Source organism: Myotis yumanensis, unplaced genomic scaffold (assembly GCF_028538775.1).
Source record: "Myotis yumanensis isolate MYYU_CA2020_CCGP unplaced genomic scaffold, mMyoYum1.0.hap1 SCAF_8, whole genome shotgun sequence".
NCBI classification, from domain to species: domain Eukaryota; kingdom Metazoa; phylum Chordata; class Mammalia; order Chiroptera; family Vespertilionidae; genus Myotis; species Myotis yumanensis.
Genome location: NW_027223759.1, coordinates 49,585,987 through 49,606,083, shown reverse-complemented (window position 1 = coordinate 49,606,083; position 20,097 = coordinate 49,585,987). Strand labels below are relative to the sequence as shown.

The 20,097-nt window shown below is 35.4% G+C and overlaps 1 protein-coding gene and 1 long non-coding RNA gene across 6 annotated transcripts in view; one reads left to right on the top strand and one right to left on the bottom strand.

The window, feature by feature from the left end:
• The window catches only part of SCN9A (sodium voltage-gated channel alpha subunit 9), a 128,091-nt gene that overhangs the window by 5,720 nt on the left and 102,274 nt on the right, over positions 1-20,097 (bottom strand). For all 4 annotated transcript variants that reach the window (XM_070422827.1, XM_070422824.1, XM_070422826.1 and 1 more), the window contains 8 exons: positions 16,326-16,480; positions 12,317-12,490; positions 9,167-9,289; positions 4,997-5,278; positions 4,283-4,336; positions 2,850-2,987; positions 1,513-1,617; positions 244-514 (listed from right to left, as the gene is read on the bottom strand). In XM_070422827.1, coding sequence (XP_070278928.1) covers positions 244-514; positions 1,513-1,617; positions 2,850-2,987; positions 4,283-4,336; positions 4,997-5,278; positions 9,167-9,289; positions 12,317-12,490; positions 16,326-16,480 — 1,302 coding nt within the window. The remainder of the gene's footprint in view (positions 1-243; positions 515-1,512; positions 1,618-2,849; positions 2,988-4,282; positions 4,337-4,996; positions 5,279-9,166; positions 9,290-12,316; positions 12,491-16,325; positions 16,481-20,097) is intronic.
• The window catches only part of LOC139015269 (uncharacterized), a 99,084-nt gene that overhangs the window by 44,662 nt on the left and 34,325 nt on the right, over positions 1-20,097 (top strand). The gene's annotated exons all lie outside the window — the stretch shown is intronic.

Here is a 20,097-nt window from a genome sequence, read left to right as displayed (position 1 = left end):
ATCAAGTGGTATTATGTGCTCCCAACAAATAGAAAACTTGAGGCTTTGAGGCCTGCAGTGAGAACTCAGAAATTCTGACACGAAGGCGTTGCTTTGTAAAGTTTTGTTTTTTTTTAAGATTCCTTCATTCTTTCATTTAACTTACTCAAAAGTAAATTTATATTCAAGAATTCAGGACCTGTTCTGAGCATGTGTGAGTTTAGTTTCATTCAATATAAAAATCTGGTTAATAAATGGACTTACCTACAATGGAGATAATCACAATCACAAAATCAAAAATGTTCCATCCTACGGTGAAGTAGTAGTGTCTGAGGGAGATCAGTTTCAGCACACATTCTCCAGTGAAGAGGATAATGAAAACCACATTTATCCAATAGAGGACATTAGTCATGTATGGGCTTTGTCCCTCTTTTTCTACCATCATGGTTACCATGTTGAGGCAGATAAGAACCATAATGCTGATATCAAAAGCTTGGTTTGTTACTAGGTCAAATATACATCCTTGGAATTTGTTCTGCAAATAAACAAGAATAAAATGGAATATAGAGTAAACTTAGCAAGTAGTATCCACTAATCATTACATTAGTAAAACATTTAAAAAATATATATCAGTCTTCAAAACTTGCATAAATTATCCCTGGTCATAGGTTTGTGCTTTCTACAAGAAATATTATTAATGGGTTAAATCAAAGTCAGAGTAAATGAAACATTTTGTTGTTGTCTTTCAATATATCAGACTGGTAATTCAGTTAGCCTTGTATACTTACATTGACTGTTAAGTGTATCCACCCTAGTATGCTATATTCAATCTAAAGTACATTCATTTTCATATTCTATAGGCCACTGCAGGAATAAGTTGTGTAGCTATGATAAAGGTAAATGCACATGTAATTATTTCCATTTTTATAGAAAAAATAAAAAATAAGAAGGAATATAAAGATACAGTGCTTAACCCACTCAAATCTCAGCTCAGCCTCTAGAAACCGACTACGTAGGTTCAATTCTCAAACTCTAGCCCTCCCTAATTGTTTGGCCTCCTCTGAGCCTGTTTCGGACTCCATAAAATGAGATAATAATAATTTCTACCTCATAAGAGTTATTGTAAGAATTAAATGAGTTAAAATATGTAGAGTTCTTAGAACAGTGCCTAGCTCATAGTAAGAGCTACAGAATTATTACTGCTATTTGGAAACTAAAATATGGACTGGGAGATGTGGAGCTGGCTAACATAATAATAATGATAATAATAATAATAATAATAATAATATATTTGTTAAGCACTCAAAAAAAGATACAGTGCTTAAAATACATACTATATTAAATTTTATAAGGACTTTTGTTCCAAATAGCAATTTTGTTCCAATTTTTTTCAAAATTAATGCTAAAAATTTATGCTTAAGACAAAGTTGTATATTAAAGTTGAATTGAAAATAATTTGAAAATTTACATGCTAAAGATATATATATATATATATATATATATATATATATATATATATAGTCTTTTTTTTACCCCTGGCCGAGGTATTGGCTTTTGTGGTTTCTTAGATCCCAACTTTTTCATTGCATTATAATATTTCTTCTGTTCTTCTGTCATAAAGATGTCTTGACCTCCAAGGTAAAAAAAAAAAAATCTAGTTAAAACCAGAATCATTGTCTAAATTCTTCCTCAGATTATTAAGACAGGTTGAAAAATGTATTAATATAGAAATGAAATGCAGTTTATTATGTGCAATGTAGCTATACATAAAACCTGTCTTAAAGGATTACCTATGTGTAGGCACATGACTCTCCATACTTAATATAATGTGCATATATAAAGTATATGTATTACATGTAATAATTATTTAGTTCTGAAATCCTTACTTAACTTGTAGGATCCTGGAGTTAAAGATGATCTGGTTATGGTTTCTCTTTAGTTTTTTGGGGTTAGGGAATATTCAGCTTTCTATTATATTGTATCTTAAAAGATTTATCAAATGCCTATATAATAACCAGACTCCCCTTTCTGTCTTAGAGTGTTCTAATTCACCTTTCCCCTCTAGTTGATATGCAGTCTTTATGTAATTTTAGTATTCATCTGATCTATTGACAGTAGGCATGAGAGAGAGCCTTCATACCAATGTCAAGAGAAGCCTAGATCCTTTATTGCATACTGATGGGGGCTGATTACCATAGCATATCAAGAATTTACCAAGAAAAGCTATGAAAACACTGGGAAGAGAATTTTGACTTAGAAGAAAAAGTCAAAGTGCAGATTTTATCTTTTTTTGATGATTCATACCCTAGTTGGCAACATAAGGAAGGATGGGAGAAAACTAAGGGGAGGTTATAAAATGTTCCAATAGTTAAAACAGAAATCTCCCGGGATGCCTCACTAGCCATATTCAATACATCTTCATTTCTAATACATGTATCACATCTTCTGCTATAATATCAACTTGAGCTCAGGAGCATATCTTATGTTGTTTTTCCTCAAGCACCAGCCCTAGACATACCACACAGAACAGTGGCTCAGAACGGAAGAAAGTAACATTTGTGAAATGCGTTTTCAATAAATAATTAGTGCATTACTTTTTCTTAATTATTCAATCCTCTACAGGGAACATCGAAAAAAACAGAATAGTTGTCATATTGTTTAAAAATAGTTCTGACTTAGAAGATTACTTTCTGTGCAGAGATAAATGAGATTAAATATATCTATAACTATACACTGGCCAATTGTTTAAAAAAATGAAGTTCTAATGAAGATAATTACTAATTGATATAAAATTAAATTTCACACTATATTTTTTGGAAAAATAATTGTTCCTATTTTTCAGTGCAATGAAAGAAACTTAAAATACTTATCTTTTTTTTCTGTTGGTTGAAATTATCTATGATGACACCAATGAACAAGTTCAAAGTGAAGAATGACCCAAAGATGATAAAGATGACAAAATAAATATACATGTAGAGGTTGGATTCATATATGGGTTGCTTGTCAACCTACAAAATTAGAAGTAATTAACAAAAGTTAGTATGTTGACAATACATTCATCACTTTCCTTTTTCACATGGTTTCATAAGGTAATCCAAACAATGCTATTCTAGTGAATTAGCTTTTTCAGAAGCCATATTAGTGAGGTTCAACAAAATCATTCTTAAAAAATTTTCCAACATTAAGTATTTATTACATGCTCACTAAATACATGAATATAACCTTCAAATAATTACAAAGGGCTTAATCATATAGAGTACTTGTTCTCACATTGGTAGGACAATTTAGTAACAAAATGACCTAAAGTATGTTTTTTTATTTCCAGAAAAAAACTGTAGAAGAGATGATAGCATATTTACATAAATTTTGTTTTATTTTTGTTTTCATTTAATTACAGAAATGTCTTCACTGGATTTAGCTTTCTTAGTGTGGAAGTTATTTCATATAAACCAGCGGTTCTCAACGTGTGGGTCACGACCTCTTTGGCAGTCGAACGACCCTTTCACAGGGGTAGCCTAAGACCATCCTGTATATCAGATATTTATATTATGATTCATAACAGTAGCAACATTCAGTTATGAAGTAGCAACAAAAATAATTTTATGGTTGGGTCACAACATGAGGAACTGTATTTAAAGGGCCAGAAGGTTGAGAACCACTGAAAACGCTTCCATGGCACTTTAAAATATAAAATTGTCTTGGCTGGTGTTGCTCAATGGTTGGCACCATTTGATTCTGGTCAGGGCACATGCCTGGGTTGCAGCTTGATCCCCAGTAGGGGACATGCAGGAGACAGCTGATCAATGATTCTCTGTCATCATTGATGTTTCTATCTCTCTCCCCTTCTCCTTTCCTCTCTCTGAAATGAATTAAAAAAATCTTAAAAATATAAAAATAAAAACTATTCATAAAATACGTTATTTCATTTTTATTTTGATAAACTTTATTTACTGAGCACTTATTATTTCCAGGCTGTGCTAAGTGCTCTACTTGCATTTTCATGTTGGATCCCCATGAAGTAGGCACTGAATTATTTTTCTGTATATAATCAATAAACACACTCAGAGAGGGAATTTGTTCAGATTCAGTTGCACAGCTTGCATGATATGATAGAGCCAGAACTGGAGTCAAGGTCTGTCTCCAAATGCTGCATACCTAGTCACTAGGCTACTGTTAGGTGGAAGTTTTCTGGTTTGTGTGTACATACCAAGGACTCCTTGTTGCTACTGTTTGAAAATGGCTAAACTAAACTAAGGAGCTTTTTAAAATTGTAGATTTTATTTTAATGTTGACCAATACTTACATTAACAGAATCAACAGCTGCATACATAATATCCATCCATCCCTTAAATGTTGCCTGCAAATATAACATTTATAGAATCTGAATTTGAAGCTCATACTTTAAAGCAGCAACACATGAGTTTAGTCCATTTAATGTTACATGCGTTAAGTAATATCAAATCACTAAGTTTTGTTGTATTTCAAAATACCAATTTAATATAGAGGTACTATGTCAAGAAGAAAAGGGACACATTCTGGGGTCATGTTCTAAATCTTAGTCCTACTCAGTTATTTCCAGGCTATTACAATTCCTGAAAATTTTGCACATGATTTCTATTTTTCTAGAGGAAGGGGAGAATTTTATAAAAAAGGCAGGAAACAATTTATCTCCATTTCTTAAAGATGCTCTGTGCTAATGAGAAGTCTTTCTCATTCCCATGTAGTCCAAAACTGTCAGTTCAGAAGAATGACTATTCATTTTGAAGCAATATTCAGATGGTGCAATGGCGAGGGGCCAAATGACACCAACAAGTCAATTATGGAGCAATAACTCTCAAGTACAAAGGAACTTACAATTTTTACTCATTTTTATAGGAAATTGTTCTAGTTGACACCAAGTCTCTTTTTAAAGTCACAAAGTACTTTATCTTTAACTTCTAGTTAGCAGCTTATTTAAAATAATGACGTCTGTCAGGGTCCCTTACAATATCAAGCACTCATGAAAGGGGTCACTTACAACTTGAAGCAATGACAGGTAACCAAGTCCAACATTATCAAAGTTCACCTTCAGGTTTTTCCATCGCACATTTTGACTAACATTCATCAGTGCTAAACACTCGGTTTTATTTTGGACTTTGCTTGTAGGAAACCGTAACCCATCTGTGGTGTTGACACACTCATAAAACTTGCCCGCAAACAAATTTACTCCCATGATGCTAAATATCAGCCAGAATATCAGACACACAAGTAGCACATTCATGATGGAAGGGATTGCACCTATGAGCGCATTCACGACCACCTGGTATTCAAAGAAAGAAAAGAATGATTAGGATTCATAAGACTGTTAACCGGGCAACATTAATGAAACAAAATGCAGAATTAGAGAAATTAGAAAAGCCACCCTTAAATGTTTAAGACATCAAATCAAAGCAATCAACATATGTTAATTGAATGCCTACTATATGCTCAGCAGTATGCTAAGCAAGACAAAACAAGACAAGATGCCTGTGATAAACATGTTTACAAAAATACACGATGAACACACAGTGAAACTATCAGTAACAATACAAAACAAAATAACTAAGATGCCATGAAAGCTTAAATAAATGAAAGGAGTAAATAAAAAATAATAAACCAAAACCTGATACATGTAAGATGAAGTCGTAAAATCTGCATACTCTAGAAAAAAAGAAATTTATAAACATAAATCATAAAAAATAAATAAAATGTACAGTTAAAGGTTCACAGTCCTAGAATTACCAGTGCTAAAATTCTCCCATATAGAAAAACTGCTGGTATGTATTAGCTGGAGTTAAGATTAAGAATCCTTGAGGGGTATGCACCCTCTAGATTTAATTGATTGTGCTAGTTGTGTGATATGTGAATTCAGTTAAGACCTTGGGACCTCTGTTTCCTGGTCTGCAAAACGAGAGCAATCTTTTCAAATTTATTATTCCGACTCCAAAAATACTTTCTGTAGGTCCTTGGCTAAATATAGATAGTGCTGGGCCTCAGTTAAAACAGAAAAGAAGTGTAATTTATCTTTAATACTTTTTTTTTCCTGCTTTTAAGCATTTCCATTGCTATTGATCACCAGTGCCTCTTGCCACTCCAGTTTTCCTGCACGGCGACCATTGCAGCATTTATCACTCTCAGATTTTCTTAATTACCCGGTCCTTCAAAACCTACCTGTCTTCTGATACCTCAGTTCTAGTCAAAATTTGGGTGCAAATGTGTAAAAGACTAATTTGTTAAGCATTGTGCTCCCATTTTTTTTTTTTTTTTTTGCAATATATCAAGCAAGCTTTTAAGTCATCTTTAACTGGTGAAACATTAAGGGTCTCTGATTACCTTTGAGATTGTCTAGAGCAGGGGTTGGCAAACATTTTCTTAAATAGTTTTAGGCTTTGAGGGTGATATGATCTTTATTGCAACTATTCAATTCTGCCACTGTAGTAAGAGTATACACAAATGAGCATGGCTGAAATCCAACAATACTCCCTTTACAACTGTGGCTTTGGTATGTTGACCCCTGGTCCAGAACAATAGTTATTATCCTAGGATCAAAGGACCCATAGAGATTCTATGTGGGCATGAAATCCTATTAAAAACATTATGGGTTTGCTTTCTTTACGGAGAGATGATTCATAGTTTCATGAGATTTATACAGTATACAAAAGTTAGGAGGAACAGGCTAAGAGAATAAAGTTCAAAGTGGCCAATTCTTTTTCAAGCCTACTTTTTCATCCTCATTTCTTGCTAGCCTCCCCTCTGTGCTTATCAGCTAGGCCCGTGGTCGGCAAACTGCGGCTCGTGAGCCACATGCGGCTCCTTGGCCCCTTGAGTGTGGCTCTTCCTAAGCCTTAGGAGTACCCTAATTAAGTTAATAACAATGTACCTACCTATATAGTTTAAGTTTAAAAAATTTGGCTCTCAAAAAGAAATTTCAGTCATTGTACTGTTGATATTTGGCTCTGTTGACTAATGAGTTTGCCGACCACTGAGCTAGGCACACTGATCCTTCTAGACGTTGCTCACATGTGCCTTGCACACGGGACTTCGTGCTTCTCTGCCATGTAGCATCTCTGCCTGGAATGCTGACCTGCTTGTGTCTTGGGGCCCCCTCTCTTAGTCATGGCCCAAGGTCACCTCCTGGCAAAGCTTTCCCAGATGTCCTCGGGCAGCTACACCCACCTCTGTGTTCCTATGGCACTGTATGATTACTATTTCATGGCAGATGCCAAAGAAGAAATACTGTTCCCCTATCTGTCTCTCCATGACCATTGTCCCTACTCAGTCAAACCTCAAGATTACAAAATGCTGCAAATCATTATTTACTTTCTTTTTCAAAATGACACAGCATGAAGAAACATCTCCTTTTTAACATGCCTAATAAATGTGATGAAATAGACATGTTTTCCCTTCCAAATATATTAAACTATTCACTTATATTATAGACTAGAGGCCCAATGCATGAAATTTGTGCAAGGGGCTTGGCCCCCGCTGCAGCCGCCTCTGCCTCAGCCCCTGCCCCTGTGACTTCATCCGGAAGGTTGTCCAAGAGGACGTCTGGAAGGACAATTGGTCTAATTAGCATATTATGCTTTTATTATCATAGATAAAGAACAAAGCAAACAGGGTAAAATAATGGGCTGGGTTAATCACTGAGGGAAGTAAGTTTGTAGGGGAAAGTATGTTATTTGTTCATAAAACTCAGTATAACGTCTGCTCAAGTTCAGGGATCCATCTTAAGTTCTGGATAAATTGTAGCATTCTGCTAATGCTCAAAAAGGGAGGTGATGTCAATAAATTCAAAACCATATTTCTGTATAAAATATAACTTGTAATTTTTCAATTCTCATGAGAAAAAGTACTTCAATTTTATTTATGAAATTTATTTTATAGAATCAGGACCTCTCATATACATGGATCCATCATACACTGGGTGCATTAAGCAGCAGAGGTGACAGTCATAGGGTAGCAGGAATAATAACGAAGATTTGCTAGGCTAAACCATCGCTAATATTCACCAGAGGCTTCAGATTTCTGAGCCCTATCCCAGAGTTTCTGAACCAGTTGGGTCTGGGGTGGAGCCTGGGAATTTGTATTTCTAATCAGTTCTGATGACGCTGATAGCTGATCAGTAGAGCACATTTAGGGAAGCAGTGAGCTAGTCTGATCTGCATGTTAAATTGTTCAGAGACTACAGGAAGAGAGGAAGTCTGATAAATAAGTATAACATAATAAGGATTATATGTACCTGAACTTAGGGAAAGGATGCCTAATTATGCCTGGTGGTGGGCAGACATGGCACATTTTTAATTGAGGCTTAAAGAATGGGTAGGTATTTATCTGCTACACTGATGAATGAGGGTTGATTCCCAGCCAAGAGAACAGAGGCATGAGGAAACAGGTATAAATCTAGAAAAGAAAAAAATGAGGAGAGCAACAACAGTATGGATATAGACTAAGTAGAGAAACTAAGGTCATTGTTCTCCATGTATTGTAGAAAGAACTTGCTGGTTTGTACAGCCCTTAAATTAGGTTGCTGGTAGTCATCATTTATCTCACCTTGTTTGCCTTTGCAAAATGAATTTCTTTTCTGGTGCTATGCAGCCTAGTGTAAATTATGGAAACTCTCAGAGCTTTACTTTTCTCAGATATAGTTTGGAGACAATTCTACTTTTATTGAAATATTTATTTTTAAGGATGAAATTAAAAGTATGGCCGATGCTACTTCACTTCCTTTTTTTTCTTATGCCCCCATACCTAAGGTAGTTCTTTACAAAATATTATTTGAGCACCTGATACAGGCAAGTCCTTGATGACTTATATATGAGAGATGTTTTCAGGACTAACAGTGTCCCCTTCACTTGATCTTCTAGCATAGGGAAGATTTCTATTTTAGAAGGGAAAGCTACTTATTTGGATCATTGCCTAATAATATTTGATTTATTCTTTGTTAAACATATGCACTAAACAATTGAGTGTATATGCACATGCACACACACTTATATACATAAGTAGTTCATATATATACATATACTTATATGCATGTGTAAATAGAAACAGCCTTTAATTATTAATTTTAAAACATTAATTTTTTCACATTTTATACTCCATTTATAAAATAAGAATATTATAAAAGTGTAAACAAATTATGTTAGAAAGTTTAGTATTTTCTTACCCTCATTCCTTCAAATCTAGATAAAGCTCTTAGAGGTCTTAAAGCTCTAAGTGTCCGAAGGGATTTAATGGGGGTGAGGTCTGAGTAGTCAAGAGCATTTGCAACTAAAGTAACCAAAGAAACCTGCAAAACAAATTTTTATTAATTATTTGAATGAAATAATCATGAAAGATCACTAAGAGCAGCTCAACAAGAACAATATGATTTTATATATCAAGTTATCTAGTCATTGCCTAAAACAATGGGTAAGAGGAATGCTTTGCAGGGAAATAGGTAGAAAGGAAGGTTAACCAAAATAAAATGCAACAATAGAAAGAAAGTAAGTTATTTCTTATATCTGAAAAAAATCACATGTACCTTTCACACTTTGATAGTCCATGGTTATGTACTTTTGCATATTAATTTTGAACATTTAATGAGAGCAGCTATAAAAATTTCAATTGAAATAAAACCCAGGACATAACAAAGTGTATGATTCTAAAGCTAATTCATAAGAGCATATGGAATTAACTCAACTACATCTAAACTTTAATATAAACCTTATATAAAAGCAATGTGAAGAATCATGATTTCGTGATGGGGTTATTATATTGAATATAACAGCTGAAAATTATTGAGAAAACTACAGTATAGTCTATAACTGAGAATATACTAGTATATATGCATTAACATCCATTTACCTAACTATGCATATATATATATATATATGTGTATATATATATATATATACACACTATATATGTTCATACTTATGAATAATGTTCAATTAAGTTTCAAATAATAAAAAAGCCTGCAGAAATCAAACAAGTCCATTCTCTGAATATCAAATCAGATCAGTGGTTCAGGAACCTGAATATGCACCAGAATCATCTGGAGGGCTCGTTACAACAGTATGCTGGGTCCCAACACCAGAGTGTCTGATTCAGTAGATATTAGGTGGGTTCTGAGAATTGTATCCCTAATAAGTTCCCACCTATATGTGCCAATGATGTTGGTTCAAGAATCACACTTTGAGAAAAACTAGACTAGATAAATTGCTCAATCTTTGAGAAATTAAAAAAAATCTCAGCTCCTCCCTCAAATCTACATCCCTAGTTTTCATCTCTACCAGCAAGAATATTGTGTGCAACTTTGCTCTCCGTGTTACATTATAGAAGCATTCCATATCAAATATATGTGTAATATGTTATATAATTATAGATAAATACTTATTTACTGTTTTTTCAAAATATTAAATATTTCAAATCGAAGCTACATACCTCCCCAAGGTCTGCTTATTACATAACCCTTCATATCACCACTTCATATTTTCAAATACAAAAAGTAATTTGTCATTATAGCTATATTTCTTTCTTAATTTAAAAGAAATTCAATTCTACTTGTAAACTTTTATTTTCTAAGTGGAGTGATAAAAATAACATGTTTATAGTAACATTTTAAAGGTTTTTGAATATCTTAAATATTTGAAAATAACTTTTAAAAGAACCATCATAGTTACAGGTTAAGAGAAAAGAAATAACCTAAATTTCTTTTATCATTTTTTCTTATTTTGGTTAGCCTTTCTTTAAAACTATTATATTACAAAAGCATCCTAGGCAGTAACTAGGTAACATATACATAAAAGGTGAATATAAAAGCAAACAATATGAAGTCATTAATATAAGGCATCAAAAACCAGAAAGCCCAAGAGCGCATATGAGGTGCTATGTATACCTTGGGAAAAAATTTTTTTGCATATCACCTATATAGAAAATAAAAAAGTTGTTATCACTTTTAATATTTAATACATTGAGCTGTTAGAGTTTAACAGTTGAGAAACTGAACTTTAGAGTAGATATAATTAGTTTTGGCTTAATTTTGCAGTCAGATTTTGTTGTTTGTAGTCATGCTTACATATAATTTTGATATCTATGAATAATGTTGCAATGATTTACCCTTTCTGAAAAGTTTCATAATGCGAACTCTTAGTTAAATGTTAGAGCACTTGTTGGTACTCTAAAAATTTACATGTTGTCTTCTAATTCCAGACATCAGATGGGAAAAAAATCTCTAAAAACTATGACTTATTATAGAATCTTTCTTTCCTAACAACAAAGACTAGATTTTGGAAAATCTAGGAGAATTAATATAAGAATGAAGAAATAATTCATTCTGAGAAAAATAAAATTAGGAGTTTGAAGTCATAGCTTAATTTAAGGAAGCCTTTTAAAAATAATATAGAATATCATATAACAATTACATTATTTTATATAATTAAATTATATCAAGAAAATATAAACTAAAATAATTAGAGTACAGTAAATAAGAATGACTTGACAATAATGGGTTGTACCATTTAATTTCTATGTGAGATGCTTTGATCTCACAAGCTGTTTTAGGATCTGTTTCCTGACTATTTCAAGATGATGACTAAAAAATATTTTTGCTTTGTTAAAAATAATACCTAAACTGAAGCATTTTGATGTATTTTCTTTCATCCAAGTACTCAACAGTTCTCTGAATTTGTTATTTGAAATTACTAACGCCAATTTCTCTGCTCCACCACCACTCTAGAGATGAATGGTAAATTGGGTGTTTGAATGGGGATAAGAGCTGTGACTAATTTTGGTTTTCCCAATCATTGTCATTAAGATACATACTTTGAAATTCCACACCCTCTTCGCTCTAACATGGAGTTATTTGCTTTAGTACTAACTACCGTTTTTATATAACTTTTAGCTAACAAAGACAACTTGATGCACCCATCACCTTATCTTCTAACTTTATATAGTAAAAAAATCAGTATTTTATCTTTTTAACCTATGTTTCTGCCCTTTTCCATTCCCACCCCTTACTTTCCAATTGTTCATTCTGTTCATATTACCAACAGGAATGATATCCAAATCACATCTTCTCTGATTGCAAAAAACACATGCAAGAGGAAATTATGTTATAATGGTAGAGAAAAGAATTTACATTTGTTGAAAAGTTTCTCTTCTATTATTCCTCACAGATATCTACTGACTATATTAATATTTCTAAAAGCATAAACCTATAGACAGAAAATACAAAAAGCTAACCAAAATGATAATATACAACATTAGTGAAGGCTTAGCAGAACACTTAATCATCACACAAAATCCTCTTTGAAATTTCATTCAAAGTACCTACATCGACAATTAAGAAATCCAGCCAACACCAGGCATTGGTGAAATACGTTTTATAACCATATGCTACCCATTTTAGAAGCATTTCCAGAATGAAGACATAAGTGAATATCTTGTCAGCATAGTCCAGGATAGTCTTAATGGTCTTTTTCTTTTCAATATATATATCTTCAAAAGCCTGTGGAAATAATATTCAAATTTCTATTCATTTCCAACTAAAAGCTTATGATTCATAATAAAAACGGGAAATAAAAATTTTGATGAAGAAAACTACTGAAATATAATACTATTATGAGCCAACTGAGTTTCTTCTGGTTTACAGCTATGGTGTGACACCAGTTCTAGACTTCTCACCATCAGTGCATGCCACTAGTCACCAGAGGTCATGAGAAGAGAAAGGGGTCACAAAGGAATGAAATTATTTCGAATATTCTGAAAAGAACCAGATCTCTGGCACTTGCAAGGACTTCCACTTTATCTGATTCCTCTTTTATCCCTCTTCAAATTGGATAAGACATGATAATTTCAGACCTGTTTCCAGGGTCAGCCACTCTGCTATATCTTTCTCACCCTGCACTCTCCTACAGCAGTAGGATTTGGAGCCCCTCCTTCAGGTCTTACATGCTTATGTATCCCCAGGAACACAGCAGGAAGTGCAGAAGGGCTTGCTAAATGACCATGTGCAGGAGCTTAGGATGACTAAAGAACATAGAGGTTGATTTCTTCTTTGAATTTTGCACAATACTTTATCATTCATTAAAAGCTTCAGTTCTATGAATCACTCCTATATTCATTCCCTGAATGTGGCACCCTTAACACTCTCCCAGTAACAAACCACAGCCACAAGTTCCTTGGGAAATAATTTGAATAAACTTAAAGAGCTGAGCTCACTGAAGACATTGAAAATGATTGCTGACCCAAACAGGTCTGTAGTAAGAATTTTCTCTTTCAAGTTTAAACAATATTTACCATGGTGAAGAAAATTAAAGCAAAAGGGCCGGTATCCTTAGTGATTAACATAATGCTATCTGTCTATAAGCCTGGCCTTGTGCCATTCTTATTCTTCTTATTCCAAATTCCCCTATCAATAACCTAAAAATGATCCCAAGCACTTTGTGCAAACTGTTGGTTTGAATATTGAAGGAAACAGAGAAGTTGGGACAGAGAGAATGGGCAGATTACTAAGATGCTAAAAGAAGGTTCCAGCAGCTGGCAGAGGTTCATGAAAGTCAGTGGAATTAAAGTGCAGGGGAGACTTCCAGCCCTCGGGACTTTTCTGCCTTCCTTCTCCAAGTTCTGGAGGAATCAGACCAGCTACTCAGACAGAAACTATGGCGGAAGATAGGGAAGGGGCTTGGTCACCAAGAAGAGTGGTGTTCCTGGGCCTGGGGTGCAGAGCAGGACCAGTAGATGCTGAAAGCCAAATACTCTGCCTGAGCACACCTTGCTTGGCATGTCCCAGAGCCTGAAATGGGGCTCCTAGCTTCTAGGACTAATTTTGTGGATGTGAGAGCAAGGGGACAAGCAGGGCATTATATGAGCTCTATCTGTCTTGGGGTGTGGGCTTTACTATTACTCATTTCAGTTACCACTTACTCACTTATCTGGTATGCACCCCCCTTCCAGAGGAGCCACAGCATGGTAAAATGTAGAGTGGCTTTGACTTTGACCTTAGTTAAGTTATGACTCTGTCATTTACTAGCTCTGAGACATTAAGCAACTGTTAACACTATGTAACTAGCTTCTTCATTGGTAAAATAAGCAAAATCCGCCGAAACCGGTTTGGCTCAGTGGATAGAGCATCAGCCTGCGGAGTGAGGGGTCCCAGGTTCGATTCCGGTTGGGGGCATGTACCTTGGTTGCGGGCATATCCCCAGTAGGAGATGTGCAGGAGGCAGCTGATCGATGTTCCTCTCTCATCAATGTTTCTAGCTCTCTGTCTCTCTCCTTTCCTCTCTGTAAAAAATCAATAAAATATATTTTAAAAAAAAGCAAAATCCATAATCTCACAGGATTGCTGAAAATTAAAGGAGAACACCTATATAAAGTTCTTGAAATACAACAAATATGTACTAAATTAGAGCTATTACTTTTTATTTATTTTATAGACAAGTATTTTTAAAATCTAGCTCAATTGGCAAATTCCCTGAGCACATACACCAGCTTCTTGAAATACCTCTTCCTTCTCTTCTTCCTATGATTCATTTGAATTTTAGTTTTGAGAGTGTCCCCCCACCTCCCCAAAATGGTATCTTCCTTTTTAGACATTTTGAACAAGGCATTACTCTAAGCTTTTCTATAATTTTTTGGTAGTCTCCTTTCTGAGTCTAGTTATATTATGTGACTCAGCATGGGATAAACTTCCTTAGTCATTAGGAATACAAGATAATGTAGACACTGTCAAGACTCCTACTTGCATTTCACCTGATAAGTGAAGTAGCAATTTCGTACTCATCTCCCGTTTTTGAGAGAGGAGAATTGTTAGAAGAGGCAATTTACCGTCCCCCCTGAACGTCCCTGCGTGTTTTTGTTGGGTGTGCCAAGAATGCAAGGCTGGATTACTCTTGATCTAGGCCATTTCTCAGGGTTGTTTTTACAACAAGCAAACTTGAGAGATGAGATGGTGTTACCCTCGAGGACAAAGAGCCAGGTTGCTTACTGCTTATTATAAGAGGGTGGGTTCCCTAAGCTCAGTGCTTGTCAGCTGTGATGCTAACCCACTGTGTGTGCCATGTACACTTAGCTCCGTGCTATGGCCCCATGGGAGTTGGGGACAATGGGGACCAACACAAACATGTCGAAGTTCATGCTGCCTTTTATGCCGTGAGTAATCAAGTCCTTTGTCTCTGACTCGGAAGTCTCACATCTTCCGCCAGCACACACAAAACAGTAACAGGTTAACTTCTTGTAAGAGTAAAATCAAATCCCAGATCCATGAAGACTGTCTATGAGGCAATTTATAAAATTCTTGCAAATTCTGCTTTCAGTAGAATGGCATTTCCAGTGGTATCTCCAGCTGGAACTATGCTTCTAACGGCTCATCTCTGTTAGTCAGCAGGGAAGAAAAACAAATTAAGAAAAGGCTCAGGGCGCTCTTAACTCCCAGATTCCTTTCAACTCTCACTGAAGGTGCTTGGTGTACGTAAAAGACTGAGAAACTTGTCCATTGTCACCCTAAAACTGCAGTTTATTATCCCTTAGAATAGTACCCAGGATGCTTCATAAGCTGACACTGCCTATCTTTGTCACAGCATCGCTGGCCACCACTTCCATCTCTGTATTTGCTCTTCCCCCCATAACACTTCCTAAGTATGCCAACTTTTAATTTCCTGTATATCTGATGCTGTTTTATGCTTCCTTCCAATTTACTACATTCCCCTCACTGGAAAATTACTATTAATCTTTCTAGATCAGTGGTGGCGAACCTATGACACGCGTGTCAGAGGTGACACGCGAACTCATTTTTTTGGTTGATTTTTCTTTGTTAAATCGCATTTAAATATATAAAATAAATATAAAAAATATAAGTCTTTGTTTTACTATGGTTTCAAATATCAAAAAATTTCTATATGTGACACGGCACCAGAGTTAAGTTCGGGTTTTTCAAAATGCTGACACGCCGAGTTCAAAAGGTTCTCCATCACTGTTCTAGATCTTGCAAAACATCATCTACTTTTCTGAAATCCCAAACAGACAATGGTTCTTGCTACAGGCTTTATCAGTATATTCTTCACTTATAAACTTTCATTACTGGTACCCCCTTTCTTCCCCAAATGCTCTCCACGTTCCTTATCTTACCTGGGTCTTACCCATTTTTGCATTCAGGGCAGCAAGAATAATGCCCTGCATGTAGAAGTGCTCAGTGAGTATTTACTGACCTGAACTAAAATTCTACCCTTGGTACTAATCATAGGGATTAACGGTTAGGTAAAACAACTTGCTACGGTATTTTTATCTTCCAATTCATTAAGTACTGACAATCAACTTATTGCTTTGGGTGTCAGATTACTTACCAGAGCGCCACTGCTGAGCAGGATCATGAGAACAATAAAGCTTTCAAACCAGTTGTGTTCAACTATCCTAAAGCATGTTTTCCTGATATTCCACCAGATTTTTCCTTTTCCTGAATCTATGCTAACGTCACAGCATGGGAACCTCCGTATGCAACCTGGCAAGAAAGATATGCATTAAAATGGCTAAAATACATGATTTAATGCAAATGTTTCCCTAAGAGAGTCCCTCAACCAAATAATTTCTAACACATACCCGTAGCTTCAAATAGATTCAACCTTCTCTCATCTCCTAATTCTCATGGTGTTTTCTTAATACTTGTCAGTTATTTCTAACTTAGGATATATTCCTGTCTTCTGTATTTCTCTGACTTTTCGCCAATCTCTTCTACAGTGTTTAAAACATTTTTTTTGCAATCCTAATACACAATGAACACTGAATTTGAGGAATGAATAAATGAACTAAAATCTGAGGACAGTTCAGGGTCTTCTTTGCTGAAAGATATAGTTTCCTTAATATAAATCTAGTTTGCAATCTGGTGTGGCTTCAGCTCTTCCATAAAAAACCCTTGACAAACACCACTCTAAATAATAATAAGAAAATTAGCAAAGGTCCTAAAATTAAGTTTAAAAAATAGATCTTGATTAGAAGATGCAGATGAAACTGTTTCAAGTACTCTTTTTTTTAAAAAATATATTTTATTGATTTTTTACAGAGAGGAAGGGAGAGAGATAGAGAGTTAGAAACATCGATGAGAGAGAGAAACATCGATCAGCTGCCTCCTGCACATCTCCTACTGGGGATGTGCCCGCAACCCAGGTACATGCCCTTGACCGGAATTGAACCTGGGACCTTTCAGTCCGCAAGCCGACGCTCTATCCACTACGCCAAACCGGTTTCGGCTGTTTCAAGTACTCTTAAGTTGAAAACAAATCTGACGTTGGAATCCTAGGTGTACAATATACTACTATGAAAAATTGAGAAACATTTTTAAAAAATGTTTCAGGTTTATTCATTCGTTTCTCCATTAAATATTTCTTGATTATTTTCTATATAGTTAGTTATGTACAGAGTTTCTTTTCCTTGGGGAATTTATTTTTGGTTTTGGTTAGGCAGACAGACATATAAATAAATGACTATAACCTGATAAGCAACTAACCTGACAGATATGCAGGGGTTATTTTGGCATATCTGGAATAAGCCCACCTACCCTGGCTCATTGAGAAGAGGTAAGAGGAGGCTTCCTAGAAGAGGTGAAGCCTGAAATGAATCACTGTACTAGCCAAAAAGGGTTTGCATGGAATTCTGGGCCAGAGGCAGCCGAATGTGCTATGCATAGACATTGCAAGCAGTTCAGAATTATTATGAAAGCAAAGTGTACACAGGAGGCCCAGCTGAGGTTAGAGAAATTGATCAGATTACAGAAAGCATTTCTCCCACCTTAGGCAATTGGGTCTATATCCTATAAACACTGAGGAGTCAGGGAAGGGTTGTAAGCAGAGAATGATAAGGCAGACTGCAATTTAAGTAGATGTCTCCAACGGTTGTGTGGAGAGTAAGTTGGAAGAGGAGAAAAAAGAGGGGTGGAGGTAAGGAAAGACCCTTAGCCAAAAAACCATTTAGAATTCTGGTTTAGGGCAGCAAGAATAACAATAATAGACTCAAAACATAGTTGGCAGGTAAAATTGTAGGATTTGGTGACTGACTGGATGTGGATGTGAGATAAAAGGAGGAGCCCAGAATGACTACAGGAGCAGGAGCTGACTTGGGAGGTAATGAGTCTGAGATGCCAGTGAAATCTCTACATCCAGGAATTCTGTAGCTATTTGGAAGTATGAATTTTACAGAGAAAAATCTGAGCTAGAAAAGAATATGTAGGAATCATTAGCATATCTGTGTCATCTGAGATCAGGACATTTTCTGAGCTCCTACAAAAAAAGTTATTTAGGAGAGAAAAGGGTCAAATCTGGAACACTCTGAAACAGCAATATGAAGGGGCAGAATTCAGTGGTTTAGGAGACCCAGCTCATACTAGCTCTTGATAACACATTGTGAAATTTTTAGGATATTTTACTAGCCCATTGTTAAATGCAGCCATTATAAAAAATTAAAATGTATAGCACTGGCAAGTTTTCTCAGTGGTTAGAGCATTGGCCCATGGGCCAAAGGGTCACAGGTTCCAATCCTGGTCAAGGGCACATACCTGGGTTGGGGGTTCTATCCTGGCCTTGGTTGGGGCTTGTGCGGAAGGCAATCAATAGATTTTTCTCTTTCACATCTCTCTCTCTCTCTCTCTCTCTCTCTCTCTCTCTCTCTCTCTCTCTGCCCCTCACACTTTACTAGTAATTTCCAGCTTTATAGAAATGTAGCAAGCAATGTTTTCCCCCCAAGTCTCTGGTATGTTTGCCATCATGTATATTTTATGTGTTTCTGCCCTTTCTCTCCGGAAGTTTCTAAGTTCCAATAAGGCTAAACCTGTGTCTGTTTTGCCCTTTCTTTCTGCTTACAATACTTACTCTAGTCCAGTGATGGCGAACCTTTTGAGCTCGGTGTCAGTATTTTGAAAAACCCTAACTTAACTCTGGTGCCGTGTCACATATAGAAATTTTTTGATATTTGCAACCATAGTAAAACAAAGACTTATATTTTTGATATTTATTTTATATATTTAAATGCCATTTAACAAAGAAAAACCAACAAAGAAATGAGTTCTCGTGTCACCTCTGACACATGTGTCATAGGTTCGCCATCACTGCGTCCTATACATAGCTTAATATGCTGTGCATAGTTGCCTGAAAAGACAGTCCCTCCAAAAGAGTTCTAAAATCACCTAAGAATTTCATGATCTAAAGGTCACATCTCTGTGAATTCTAGAATTTACACAAAAATTGGATTTAAAAAACAACAGGGTGAATGGAAAATATACACCGGACTTCACTTATCCAATGTTAATTACAGTTAACATGACCTCAGATCTGAAAGAATTTACCTTTATTGTATTTAAAATAATTACCTTATATCTCAAATACATTAGTAAAGAGAAATTAGTAGGGCCAAAAATTGACTCCCAGATATCTTTTTTTAAAAAAACATATTTTATTGATTTTTTACAGAGAGGAAGGGAGAGAGATAGAGAGTTAGAAACATCGATGAGAGAGAAACATCGATCAGCTGCCTCCTGCACATCTCCTACTGGGAATGTGCCTGAAACCCAGGTACATGCCCTTGACCGGAATTGAACCCGGGACCCTTCAGTCCGCAGGCCGACGCTCTATCCACTGAGCCAAACCGGTTTCGGCCCAGATATCTTTTTCAGGGCAAAAGAAAACACTAGAAAGATTGGAAAACTTTAGGATGAAATTTGTTTTTATATTAACTTAATGCTTGAGACTTTAGAAATTATCTTATACTTAAAAAAAAGTTCTCATTCAGAACAGAATCTTCTTAACCAAAGGGTTAAGAAGATTTTACCAACTGGGATTTATTTTGGCAGTCTTAAAGTTGAAGAAAAATATTTTTCTTGATTGAGGCAAGAAAAGGTACTATGCATTCTAATTAGACAGGTAAGACAATTTTTTATCTGGGATGAAGCTTCATAAATATTGCCCTCAGGATTTATTACATCTCAGAGAGTTTCTCTAATTTTGAGGCAGGAGTGCTTGACTACTTGTCTGGCTTTTATGGAAAGGCATTTCCCAAGAGATTCCCAACCTAGATGGTGAGCAACATTATCACACCTTCTTTTTTTAAGGACTATTAGTTAAATGTGAAGAT